Raw genomic sequence first — 14264 nt, 5'->3', positions numbered from 1 at the left:
TCAGTACTGTTCAAACTCTGATCAAGAAGTGGAAAATTATGGGCTCTATTAATACCAAGCTACAATAAAGAGATACTTGAACAAAAATGGGCTGCATGGTAGAGTAGCCAGAAAAAAGCCTCAACATGTGCATTTGTTAAAGAGACATGCCCCTGACCACCATGCAAAAGATCAGATAGACAACATGTCTTATTTGAAAGGTATCTTTATATGGAAATAATAATTGGCCGCAGCATAGACACATAATGCAAATAAATACATCAATAAGCAGCTTGTGATTGGCTCAGAATTTAACAACAAATAACTTTAAAAAACCTCTTAGGAGACCCAGCACAGAGCAAACATCAATGAGATTACATAAGCCATCATTAATACATATGCTTGCTTCAGCCGTGGAATCTGTTGCACTGTGTAACTGTAAGCATAGTAAACATTAGCCCCCACCTTTACTCAGCAATCCCCTGCTGTCAAAGCAAAGGATCAATCACACATACAATATTCTCACTTCCCATAGTTGAAGCGGAAAGGTGTAGCTATAAGAAAAAAAAAAACCATAAGAAAATGCCATACTGGGTCAGACCAAGGGTCCATCAAGCCCAGCATCCTGTTTCCAACAGTAGCCAATCCAGACCATAAGAACCTGGCAAGCCCCCAAAAACTAAGTCTATTCCATGTTACCATTGCTAATGGCAGTGGCTATTCTCTAAGTGAACTTAATAGCAGGCAGCTGCTCCATTTGCCAACCAGCAATGCATTGGTGGGGGCCATATCTAGCAAATGTCACTCTCAATTCAGAATCATCTAACTGTGCTGGGTAGCCTCCTATGCCTTGGTAATGAAACCTTGTTTTCCAGGGGGCTCCCACTATAAATCTATTGCTGCAGCCCTACAGGGTTGCAAGGCACTCAATAACATCATGTAATTCACTAATGAATATATCCAGTCCAATGACGGACAACTGCACTCCATCTGGATGGAATAGACCTGGGCAACTCTCGATTAAATCAAGTGAGAGGCATAAACCATTTAAAACAGGCCTAAACCTCTCCGTCCACTTGTTGAGTTTCCTCCATGTTTTTTTTTTAACATGCATTTACTTGGTGGGATCTCTCTTCCTGCCATACCTTCCTGAGAATGATGCAGGACCAGATGATGTGAGCCCCCCGGAAGAAACCTGCAATGGATATGCAGTCTTTTGCATTACTTGGACCAATTCGATCAGTTCATGCCCCATTGCTGGAACAGCTCGATATGCTGCTCGGTATGTTACCCACACAGCCGGCACCAGTGCCACAAGTCCCTCAGAGATCTCTGGGTACACCACTGCCATCACCACCAGCCCCCATACCAGTGAGAGACTCCTCGGAGGACAGGCCATCAGGCTCGATGGTGGGCCAGAGGCTCGCGGTAACTCTTCAGCGTCCAGCTCTCCCAAGGCCCTCGGGTCGATTCCACCAATTCCTTCAGTGCCCCCGCTGTCAATGGCGCCATCGGATCCCTCTAGAATTCGGGGCCCTCCGATGCCGTTGAAGCCCAGGCCCCGCATCCAGGTGAGCCTTCATCCTCCCAGAGTGTCGCAGCATGGGAGAGGCCCCCTACGATCTCTGGGAAGAGGAAGCATCCATTTCTTCAGCGGATGAATCGCAAATTTACCTTCTGAATACTCCCCTCCAGAGGAACAGCGACGATCCGCCCTGGAGGATCTCTCCTTCACAAGGTTCAAAGCCATAGTCGAATCTGTCCCCTTTCAACTGCTGATGGAGCAGGACTCTAGACACAAAATGCTTGAGATCCTGCAGTTCACGTATGCAGCGAAGGAGGTAGTGGCAGTACCCATCCATGATGTTTTTAAGGGCCTGGTAATCAGCTTATGGGAGCATTCCATCTCGGAGCCACCAGTCAACAGAAAAACTGATGCAGGGTATCTGGTTCAACCGTCCACCGGGTTTGACCACCGTCAACTTCCCCACCAATAAGTGGTAGCTGAGTCAGCCATCAAAAAATGTTAAGAGGGAGCGCACTCATACCTCACCTCTGCCCGGGCATGAACACAAAAACCTAGACGCCTTGGGCCATTAAGTGTTTCAGGGCACCATGCTGATTGCCCACATAGCTTGTTATCAGCTTTACATGAGGCAGTATTCTCGGAACTTGTGGCAGAAAGCCCTGGAATTCAATGAGCGCCTACCTCAGCAGTTCCAGGAGGATTTTAAGGCTGTTGTCCAACAGGGCTTGCAGTGTGACAAACAGAAGGTCCGTGCAGCTTATGATGTGTATGAAACAGCCATAAGGTTGGCTGCAGCGGGCATTGGGGCCCGGCGCACAGCATGGTTACGGGCCTCAGACCTGCGCCCAGAGGTCCAGGACCGTCAAGCCGACCTGCCCTGTACTAGGGCGAACCTGTTTAGCGACCGGATTAAGGAGGTGGTGGCTGGTAGAAGGACTATCAAGAGACCCTTCAACAATCATCGGCTAGTATGTCTGACACCCAGTCTACCAGAAAACCCTGCTCAGCCATATCCAAAGTGGCCTAACAACTTCGCAGGTATTATCCTTCCACTGCAAGGACTAGGCCTCAGAAACTGGTCGTAAAAACCAGGCAAAGGCAGCCTAGGGCCCCCTGGGCGCCCACGGCTCCACCACAAAACCCTGCCACTGGATTTTGACTGGCAGTGAGGGAGCCAGAGCCAGCCATGGAACCCTGGCCCCCGGTTGGGGGTCATCTCCAACTATTCGAGGATCATTAAGGATTGATCATGTCGAACAACTGGATCCGGTCCAACGTTCGGCAAGGTTACCTGCTTCATTTCAAGAGTCTTCCACCCTGCTCCCCGCCATTTCCCAGTTGGGGAACAGCAGGAGACAATCAAATACTCTGAGCGGAGCTCTCTGCCCTCCTTTCCGCATAAGTGGTCGAGCCTGTGCCAACTGGCCAACAGGGCAGGAGGTTCTACTCCTGGTATTTTCTTATTACCAAGACAACGAATGGCCTCTGGCCCATAGTGGGTCTGAAAGCTCTAAACCAATTCTTGGTAAAAGAGAAATTCAAAATGGTCTCACTGGGCACCCTAATTCCCCTTCTCAAAGGAGGTGACTGGCTCTGCTCTCTCGATCTGCAAGACGCGTAAGGCCACATCCCCATTTTTCACAGGGATCGGCAGTACCTCCGATTTCTGGTCGGCTACCAACAGTACCAATATCGAGTCCTGCCCTTCAGCCTGGCATCTGCCCCTCAAGTTTTTACCAAATATCTAGCAGTTGCCAGTGCCCATCTTCGAAGGCAGGGGTTCATATATTCCCCTACCTTGATGACTGGCTCATCAAGGTCAGCTCTCACCAAAGGGCTTGGACTGCCTGATAGACTCGCTGGAGGCCCTGGGATTTCTGATCAACTATCCCAAATTCCACTTTCAGCCGGCCATGCAACTGAACTTTCATTGGGGCACACCTGGACACTGTCCAGAACAATGCCTACCTACCTCATGACAGGGCAGAGACCTTAATGGCTCTTGCACATCATGGGCCGGATTTTAAAAGCCCTGCGCGCCTATTTTGCATAGGCCGCCGGCGCGCGCAAGTCCCGGGGCTTCGTAAAAGGGGCGGAAGGGGCATGTCTGGGGGCGTGTCCGGGGTCAGGGGTGGATCGGGGCGGGTCCGGGGGCGGGGCGCCAGCCCGGGGACGTGGTCGAGGCCTCCGGACCAGCCCCTGGGTCGGGTGATGGCTCGCTAGCAGCCCACTGGTGCGCGCAGATTTACGCCTGCTTTCAGCAGGCGTAAATCTGCCAACAAAGGTAGGGGGGGGTTTATATAGGGCTGGAGGGGTGAGTTAGGTAGGGGAAGGGAGGGGAAGGATAGGGGAGGCGAAAGGAAAGTTCCCTCCGAGGCCGCTCTGAAATCGGAGCGGCCTCGGAGGGAATAGGCAGCGCGCACTGGGCTCGGCGCACGCAGGTTGCACATACTTTTGTTCGCGCCTGGTGCACGAACAAAAGTACACGCGTGCGTAAATTTATAAAATCTACCCCCATGTTTCCGGCTGCAATCAGGTCTCTGCTCGCCACTTGCTCCAGCTGCTGGGCCATATGGAGGCGACGGTGTATGTCACCCCTTTTGCATGGCTACACATGCGCCAAGCACAACGGACACTGCGCTCTCAGTGGTATCAGGTGTCCCAGGACCTGCATGCCCACATCAAGGTCACGGACGAATTACGGCAGTCCCTTCTATGGTGGACAACTCCCGAGAATCTGGTGCGGGGCTTTCCATTTTCGGCAGCTCCGCCCCAAGCCACACTCACCACCGACGCTTCTCAGACAGGGTGGGGAGCGCATGTTCTGAGTCAACACACTCAGGATTTCTGGTCGCCTGAGGAGACGTGACTTCAGATCAACCTTTTGGAGCTGAGGGTGATCCATTATGTCTTACAGGTGTTCAGGGAGCTTCTTGTGCACAAGGTAGTTCTGGTGCAGACTGACAATCAGGAGGCCTTGTGGTACCTAAACAAGCAGGGAGGAACCACGTTATTTCCTCTCTGCCAGGAGGTAGTCCATGTCTGGACATGGGCCACTGACAACGGTATAACTCTCCATTCAGTGTACCTTCCGGGAGTGGACAATGCCCTAGCTGATGCCCTAAGTCGGATATTCCAACCACACAAGTGGTCCCTCATGCAGGAGGTAGCGAACCGCCTCTTCAGCTGTTAAGGGAACCCCGGACACAGACTTGTTTGCCTCCATGGAAAACAGGAATGTGCACCATTTTTGCTCCCTTGGCAGAAGGGGCAAAGGATCGATAGCAGATGCATTCTCAAGCCACTGGGGGACAGGCTTGCTTTACGCTTAACCGCTCCTTCCCCTCATCTCCAGGATACTCCATAAGTTGCAACAGGATCAAGGCTCCATGATCCTAATTGCTCCCTCTTGGCCCCGTCAAGTCTGGTATCCAACACTTCAGGAGCTGGCGGCGCATCTCCCAATCTGTCAAGGAACGGCACCGGACCTCATCACCCAGGACCAGGGCAGGCTCCACCACCCAACCTGCGGATCCTGGCCCTCACGGTTTGGATGTTGACCAGCTGATGGTTGAAGCCCTCGGCCTATCAGAGAAGATATCCAATGTTCTTCTGGAGTCCAGAAAATCCTACAATCTGAAGTAGAAACAATTCTCTTCCTGGTGCAAGAGTCACGGCTCAGTTCCCTTCACTTGCTTCCTCTCTGCTCTTCTGGACTAACTGTTGTCTCTCTCCAGCCTACAGACACCTCAGCGCCATAGGGGCATACCATCGGGGTGTGGATGGTTCTGCAATTTCTTGCCATCTGCTTGTGGGAGGTTCGTGAAGGATCTCCTTCAATTGAAACCTCCCACCTGTCCCCTGGCAGTTTCCTGGGATCTTAACGTAGTTCTCTCGCAACTCATGAAATCCCTTTTTGAGCCATTGCGCTCTTGTGACCTGAAGTACCTTTCTTGGAAGGTGCTCTTGGTGGCATCACATCGGCTCACAGGGTAGGTGAACTGCAGGCGCTGGTGTCGTACCCACCTTACACGACGTTCTGTCATGACAATGTGGTTCTGCGTACACACTCCAGGTTCCTACCCAAAGTGGTTTCAGAGTTCCACCTCAACCAATTGTACTGCCGTCATTTTTCCCCAGGGCTCACGCTCACCGCGGTGAATATGCTCTCCACACCTTTAGACTGTAAGAGGGCACTCACCTTCTACATGGAACAGATGGTGCCCCGTTGCACCTCCACTCAGCTGTTCGTCTTGTTTGACAAGAACAGATTGGGCATCGCTGTCTCCAAACAGACACTGTCCCATTGGCTAACCGATTGCATTATCTTCTGCCACACGCCGGCGGCTCTACAGCTGCTGGCCATGTCAGAGCTCACTCTGTCCAGGCCATGTTGGTTTCGGTAGCGCACTTGTGGGCAGTTCCCATCTACAAAATCTGCAAGGTGGCAACACATTTGCCTCCCATTACTGCCTAGACAAAGACTGTTGGCAGGACTCTCATTTTGGGCAATCTGTCCTCCGGAACCTCTTCCAGCCATAAGATCCCAATTCTCCCTCCATGATCCCCTTTTTGGGTGATGGCCTGCTCCTCTACTTGCTGCAGCTCCAGCTGTTGTGCACGTTGGCACATGCTCTTCACTGCAAGATGTGAAGGCTACCATCCTGCTTGTCCTTGGAGAAAGCAGAGTTGCTTACCTGTAACAGGTGTTCTTCAAAGACAGCAGGATGTTAGTCCTCACAGAACCTGCCCGTCTCCCCACAGAGTTGGGTTTCCTCGCAGTATTTTTTATTTCACTTTTTGAAAACTCTATATTATAAGACTGAAGAGGGACCCCGTGTGGATGCAAGGTCAGTGGCATTCTGGGCATGCTCAGTGTGCCAGTCTAACTTTACAGAAACCAGGCTCCATCCGATGATGTCATCCAGTTGTAACCAACACCACCCAAAGCATCGATAAAGAGCTCAAGCTCACTATTGTATCTAGAGGGAGTCTGGCCACATCCTCAATCCATTGACGTATTGCAGGAACTGCTCCCAAACCTTTAAATCATGCCGTATGGGGGATGAAATCCTGAAGTGGCGATACTTTTTTTGTTTTTTTGTAATTCCTGCCGTGACATTTGCTAGTCACTGGATAATTATCCATTGGAATCACATGGCAAGCAAAACTAAATAAACCAATCAAGGACTGCAATTGTCTTAAGGTGGTCTTCTACTATCAATTCCCTCAGTTTCTGAAGCTTTTCTAAGGGGTGTCTAGATACTCTCTCTCTCTTGCATCAAGTTCAATACCCAAGAAAATGATGGCTTGTGCAGGACCAGCTGTTTTTTCTGGTGATAACGGGATGCCGAAGTTTGAAGCTAGACTCTTAATCACCTGCAGCAAGGATGAACACTTGTGCGTCCCATTACCAACGAAAAGGAAGTCATCAAGGTAGTGTACCACTTCATGGCATCCTGATGTGCGCTCTAGGACCCAATGCAAAAATGAACTAAGCATCTCAAAATATGCGCATGATACGGAGCAGCCCATCAGCATGCACTTATTGAAATAGTACTGTCCTTCAAAATGGAATCTCTTTGCTCTGAGTTAAAAAAAAAAAAAAAAAAGCTTTTGGCATTTTCAAAGATATGCATACAGATATGCAAGAGCTTACTTACTGGTGTATCAATAAGGTTCAAAAGATAGGTCCTTCCTCCAGAAGGGTAAAAGAGCGATGCCGTCTGAGCTTTGACAGTGATTCCTCGCTCCCGCTCCACCTGTAGTTTATCCAGCACTTGTTTGTTACACTCAGTTTTCAGAATTGCCCCTTAAAAATAAACAAAAAAGAAACTTAAAAGCTACTGGTAATATTTAATTTCATAATCTATTGTGCAATTCAATGGAGAAATTACTTACCTGATAATTTAATTTTCCTTAATGCAGACAGATGGACTCAGGACCAGTAGGTTTATGCTTTCCTGCCAACAGATGAAGACGGAGCAAACTGACATCACAGTATATATAGCCCTGCAGTGACCCCAGCCTGCCAGTATTCTCTTCAAAAGCAACTGTGGTCAGACTAGCAAAAAACATGATTAAAAACAGGTAACCAGAACTGTACTCAACCAACCATAAACACTGAACTCATGTAAGATTCTAGGTACCCCAAGCTAGGGACTGGATGAATGCTTACATTAAGGAAAACAAAATTATCAGGTAAGTAATTTCTCCATTTCCTAGCATGTAGACAGATGGACTCAGGACCAGTGCAATGTACCAAAGCTACTCCCCAACAGGGTGGGAGGCTGCCCTTGGTCCAATCAACACCGCATGTGCAAAGGCTGCATCCTCCCAGGCCTGCACATCCAGACGATAAAACCCGGAAAAAGTGTGTAAGGAGGACCATGTCGCAGCTCAGCAGATATCAACGGGAGACAACAGACTAACCTTTGCCCATGACACTGCCTGAACCCTAGTGGAATGGGCCCTAACCTCAGTAGGCAACAGCTTTCCAGAATCCACATATGCGGCCGTTACCACCTCCTTAATCCAGCGAGCTATGGTAGCCCGTGAAGCTGGAGCACCCTGCTTACTCCCGCCATGGAGAACAAACAGACAATCCGTCTTTCGAAAAGACTCAGAGACTTCCAGATACCACACCTCAAAACACTTAACATCCAAGAAGCGCAAAAGGAGACACTCCTCCACATCCCTGACCTTATCCAGAGACGGCAAGGAGATGGACTGATTCAAATGAAAGTCCGAGACTACCTTGGGGAAGAAGGATGAACAGTATGCAGCTGTAACGCCCACGGAGTCACCCAAATGAATGACTCCAGCAAGACAAGGCCTGCAGCTGAAAAATCCAACATGCAGAACATATAGCCACCAGGAACACAGTTTTCAAGGTCAAAACCGTAAGGAAAGGCTATGCAGTGGTCAGAACATAGGGCCTACCAAAAAATCCAGCACCAAATTAAGATTCCACAATGGAACCAGTAACTTTAAGGAAGGCCTAAGATGCTTCATTCCCTTCAAAAAACGGGCTACATCAGGATGAGACAAAGAAACACCATTCACCAAGCCTCTGAAACAGGCAATAGCCGCAACCTGCACCTTCAAGCAATTAAGGGCCAAGCCTTTGTTCAACCCATACTGCAAAAAATCCAGAATGAGAGAAAACTTAACTGAACGAGAAGAACACACCGCTCCTTACAACAGGCCTCAAAACTCTCCAAACCCACACATAAGCCAAGGACGTGGAGAACTTGCAAGCATGGAGTAAAGTGGTAATCGCCATGGAGGAATAACCGTGCTTTAACAGGCAAGCCCTCTCAAGGGTCAAACAGTAAGACAGAATCAAGTTGGATCCTTATGAAGAACTAGTCCCTGCCGAAGCAGATCCATGTACGGTGGAAGAAGAAAGGGGGTCTCCACCAGGAGTCATCGCAAATTCACATATCACAGATGAATGGACCAGTCTGGCACCACCAAAAGTATTAACCCCCTGTGGCCTTCGATCTTGCGAATTATCCTGCCCAGCAAGGGCCACGGAGGAAAGACATAAAGCAATCTGTCTTCTGGTCAGACTTGTACAAGAGTGTCTATTACCAGGGACCACAGCCCGCTCCAGCAACTGCAGAATTGAGGAACCTTTGCATTTTAAGAAGTTGCCAGCAGGTCTAGGAACAGAAGGCCCCAGCGATCCACAGTCAGCTGAAATGCCTTGTTTGACAACACCCTCTCTCCTGGGTCCAGACTCTCCCTGCTGAGAAAGTCCACTCTTACGTTGTCTTTTTCTACAAAGTGAGAGGCAGAGATCATCTGCAGATGACCTTCCACCCATTCATCAGCTGGTCTATTTCCTGCGACACTTGCTGGCTCTTGGTTCCTCCCCTGGTGATTGATACAAGTCACCGTCGTCACGGTGTCCAACATCACGTGAACCACTTGATTCCGCAGCCTGTGGCTGAACTGCAAGCATGCCAGCTGCACCGCCCGGGACTCCAGGCGACTGATATTCCAGCGGGACTCTTCAGCATTCCAGTGCCCCTGGGCCGTTAACTCCAGACAGTGAGCACCCCAACCATGGAAACCTGCATTTCTCGCGAATACCAACCAGGATGGAGAGGACAAGGGAACTCCCTTTCTCAGATGATCCTCTTGCAACCACCATTGGAGGTGGGGACAGATTTCCATCGGCAAGTGAAGCCTAACCGCATAATTCTAAGACTGCGGGTTCCAATGAGATAGCAGAGAGCGCTGAGGTGAACGCATATGCACCCTTGCCCATGGCACCACTTCTAGGGTAGCTGCCATCAAGCCGAAAACCTGTAGGTAGGACCACACCATTGGGCTTATGCTGTTCGTCAACTGACGCAATTGAAATTGATCTCTGGATCCGAACTTCCTGTAGGAAAACTCCGTCTTGCCTCATGTTGAACCGGACCCCCAGATGCAAAAAAAAACTGGGATGGTTGAAGATTGCTCTTGGTCAGGTGGTGAACCCAACTGAGCTCCTGCAATAAGGAGATCACCTTGTGTGTCACCAGGCGACTTTCTTCCTGAGAGACTTGGCTCAAATCAGGCAGTCATCCAAATATGGGTGCACCAGGATTCCTTCTTTTCACAAGCTGCAGCTACTACTACCATAATTTTGAAAAATGTTCTGGGAGTGGTGGCTAGGCCAAAAGGCAGCACCCAAAACTGATAATTGCAGCCCAACACCGCAAAGCGTAGAAAGCACTTGTGTTCCAATCGGATGGGAATATGAAGGTAAGCCTCTGACAGATCCAAGGAGGTCATAAATTCCCCCAACTGCATCGCCATTATGACAGAGCATAAGGTTTCCATTTGAAAATCAGTCATCTTCAAGTGATGGTTGACCCTCTTGAGATCCAGGATGGGACGAAAGGAGCCCTCCTTCTTCGGCATAACAAAATAAATGGAATATCGCCCCATGCTTTCTTGAAACATGGCCACCAGAACCACAGCCCTCAGTCTGAGTAGCCTTTGAAGCATGAACTCCACTACCTGCTCTTCTGCGGGGAGTGGCAAGGGGACACCATGAACACGTCCCGAGGAATACTGCGAAATTCCAGTGCATACCCTTTGCGTACCATCTCCAGGACCCACTGGTCCAACGTGATCTCGACACACCTCTCATAAAAGAGGGAGAAACGTCCCCTATTTCCTGTTCTGGAAAGTGGGTTGGCAAACCTTCATCGGGAAGCTTGGGAAGGTCCACCACCTGAGCCCACTCCTCTCTTGGGCTGTAGGGGACAAAAGCACTGAGACCTACCGACAGGCCAAATCCACTGAAAGGTTGTCCTTCTCTAGTGAGTGAAACACCTGGAAACCCGGAAATGCGCTGTAACTGTTTCTTATCCTCTGGCAACTGAGGCACCAGAGACTTGCCCCACTTACTACCCAGTTTCTCCAACTCGCTCCCAACCAAATGTAAGCCTTTAAAGGACTTCTTGGTAAGATGGCTTTGGAAGCTGCATCAACTGACCAATTTCGCAACCAGAGTTGACACCTGGCCGCTATCGCTGAAGCCACTCCTCTGGCCAGGGTCCGGACCAAATCATAGTCTGTTAAAAAGGCGGCAGCAGGCTCCATAACTGCTCTGGAATTCCCTCCAGACACATCAACCTCCTGAGAGAGAAGTAGACAAGCTCTCGCCACTAGGGTGCAACAGGAGGCAATCTATAAATTCAATGCCACTGCTTCAAAAGCTTGCTTAAGAATAGCCTCATGCCTTCTATCATGTATATCCTTCAAGGCTGCTCCTCCCTCTATGGGGATAGTTGTCCGCTTAGAAACAGCACATATCAGAGCATCCACTTTGGGAAAACACAAACGCTCTCTTTACAGTCGGATCCAGGGTGTACAGGCCTTCCAATGTCCGACCACCTTTAAAACTTGCCTCTAGGGCATTCCATTCCAGATCTATCAATTCCTGAATGGCATCCATCACAAGAATTACCTAAGGAAACCAAAATGGGATTCTTCCTCAGCTCAGACATGCAACCGAACCAGGGACACCCAGATATTTCAAGGTCTGGGAAATCAGGCTGGCAGTTCATCTCTATGAAAGAACTGCAACGTGGTTCAATACGATTCCAGCCCAGGAGGAATTTCCCCATCTTCCAGGGAATTAGGATCAATCTCATTATCAGTGCCATCCGGATTCCTGTCGGGAACACCCGCAGAGAGCCAAGGCGAGCCCCAGTGCTTAAGCATAGGATTGGAAGAGGGAGGAGCCACCGGCTGAGGGTCTGCGAGGAAGTGGAGGACTGTGCCTGAAGGCTTATAAGCCTTGAAAACATTCCACCCAAGAAAAAGCAGCTGGATTCAGACCAAGCCCAGAAGAAACTGGAGCTGGATCCACAGAGCTGCTCTTACCAGTGGAGTTGCCATTCAAGACAGAACCAAGATTTGGCATTCCCCCAGTCAAGGCCATGACCAACCCATCATCAGAATGGAAGAGCCAGGTTTAGCAAAATCTAAGGAAGACAATTCTCCTAGATCGTCTGAGCAGCGCAGACACAGGTTAGAAGCCAGGTCAGGCTGAGAAGCCCTAATATGACAAGCAACACAAACAGGAAGACACTTAGACATCTTGCTTATCGGTGCCACATCTGCGGTAAACATGCGTTGGAATGGTTTGCATTCACAAACAAAATGCACCCAAAAAAATAGGCACCTTGAAGAAAGTGCGGCAAAGCGCACGCACAACCTGTGCACCAAGTTAAACACAAAAACGTTTGTGAACGAAAAAAGTGCGCCCAAAATCCAAGCGCACAACGCATGCGCAGAACTGACACACTGTGCACACTGATGGCCTATAGAGAGCAGCAGAACATGCACAAGAGCACGTGAAAACGGCTGCTCCAGCCTACCACACAGCGTGCAAGAGAAAAGCCTAAAAGTCCGGGGCCTAGCCCATTGGGGGCCGCTCAACCCGCCATTTCCCCATCTCCAACGGGATCGGGAAAAAACATCAGTACAGCTCCAAGAATGGAGACTGGAAGAAGTCCTGAAACCCCTCTAACTGTCTCTGATTCAGGGTAAAACGTTCTCTTTTTTTTTAAACCTTAGATTACCGGCTGAGTACAGAGACGGTCTCCAGCAGCGGGGGGGGGGGGGGGGGGGGGGCTTCTGCCATCATCCCCACGCTTGGCCTCCTGCACCCGCTGCCTTTCAGCTGAACTAGCAGCTAAGTCCATGCCGGGAAACCCAGCTACCGGACTAAGGCACATCTCTGAGGGACCACGGAAATTGCCTCAGGAATTCTCAACTGGGGGAGGGCCCTTTAGGTATCTCTGCAGGAGAGCGGGGCTTTCTTTTCCTGAGTTTAGAATTTAAAATTTCTCCTTCCAAAAAGCTCGAAGAAATCCCTTTAGGGAGATGCATGTTCATCATCTCCTAGAGATGGAGAATATTGGCAGGCTGGGGTCACTGCAGGGCTATATAGAAACATAGAAATGACGGCAGAAGAAGACCAAACGGCCCATCAAGTCTGCCCAGCAAGCTTTCGCACTTTTTTTCCTCTCACATACTTATGTGTTTCTCTTGGCTCTTAGTAACCTTTTTTTATTCTATTTCCCTTCCACCCCCGCCATTAATGTAGAGAGCAGTGTTGGACCTGCATCTAAATGAAATAGCTTAATTTAGTTAGGGGTATTAACCACCGCAATAAGCAAGCTACACCCATGCTTATCTGTTTATTCAGACTATGTAATTCAGTCCTTGTTGACTGTTGCCTGAATATAGATCCACCTTTCTTCATTCCCCCCTGCCGTTGAAGCAGACAGCCATGCTGGCTATGCATTGAAAGTGAAGTATCAATCTTGCTCCCCTGCCGTTGAAGCAGAGGGCTATGCTGGATATGCGTGAAGTGTCAAACTTCCTCCCCTGCCGTTGAAGCAGAGGGCTATGCTGGATATGCGTGAATTGTCAAAATTTCCTCCCCTGCCATTGAAGCAGAGGGCTATGCTGGATATGCGTGAATTGTCAAAAATTTCCTCCCCTGCCGTTGAAGCAGAGAGCTATGCTGGATTTGCGTTGAAAGTGAAGTATCAGGTATTTTATTGGTTTGGGGTAGTAACCGCCGTAACAAGCAAGCTACTCCCCTGCTTTTATGTGGTTGCAAATCCTTTTTTCCACATTTCCTCTTGCCGTTGTAGCATAGAGCAAAGTTAGAGTCACATTATTGAATAAGGATATTCATCTCCAGGTAGTAGCCAACATTCCCTCAAGCCACCCCATGCCTCTTGTCTTCATTCACATCCTCTAGACTTTATGGATCCACAGTATTTATCCCACGCCCCTTTGAAATTCTTCACAGTTTTGGTCTTCACCACTTCCTCCGGAAGGGCGTTCCAGGTATCCACCACCCTCTCCGTGAAGAAATACTTCCTGACATTGGTTCTGAGTCTTCCTCCCTGGAGTTTGAAATTGTGACCCCTGGTTCTGCTGATTTTTTTGCAATGGAAAAGGTTTGTCATTGTCTTTGGATCATTAAAACCTTTCAAGTATCTGAAAGTCTGTATCATATCACCCCCTACTCCTCCTTTCCTCCAGGGTGTACATATTTAGATTCTTCAATCTCTCCTCATAAGTCATTTGATGAAGACCCTCCACCTTTTGGTTGCCCTTCTCTGGATCGCCTCCATCCTGTCTCTGTCCCTTCGGAGATACGGCCTCCAGAACTGAACACAGTACTCCAGGTGAGGCCTCACCAAGGACCTGTACAAGGAGATAATCA

General features: G+C 49.3%; 1 protein-coding gene across 5 annotated transcripts in view; it reads right to left on the bottom strand.

Moving 5' to 3' along the window:
* The window catches only part of GUF1 (GUF1 homolog, GTPase), a 179109-nt gene that overhangs the window by 133249 nt on the left and 31596 nt on the right, over positions 1-14264 (bottom strand). For all 5 annotated transcript variants that reach the window (XM_029588451.1, XM_029588481.1, XM_029588460.1 and 2 more), the window contains one exon: positions 7171-7319. In XM_029588451.1, coding sequence (XP_029444311.1) covers positions 7171-7319 — 149 coding nt within the window. The remainder of the gene's footprint in view (positions 1-7170; positions 7320-14264) is intronic.

Source organism: Rhinatrema bivittatum, chromosome 1, assembly GCF_901001135.1.
Source record: "Rhinatrema bivittatum chromosome 1, aRhiBiv1.1, whole genome shotgun sequence".
NCBI classification, from domain to species: Eukaryota; Metazoa; Chordata; class Amphibia; order Gymnophiona; family Rhinatrematidae; genus Rhinatrema; species Rhinatrema bivittatum.
Note: the sequence above shows the minus strand (reverse complement) of the source record. Positions and strands in the feature narration are given on the sequence as shown.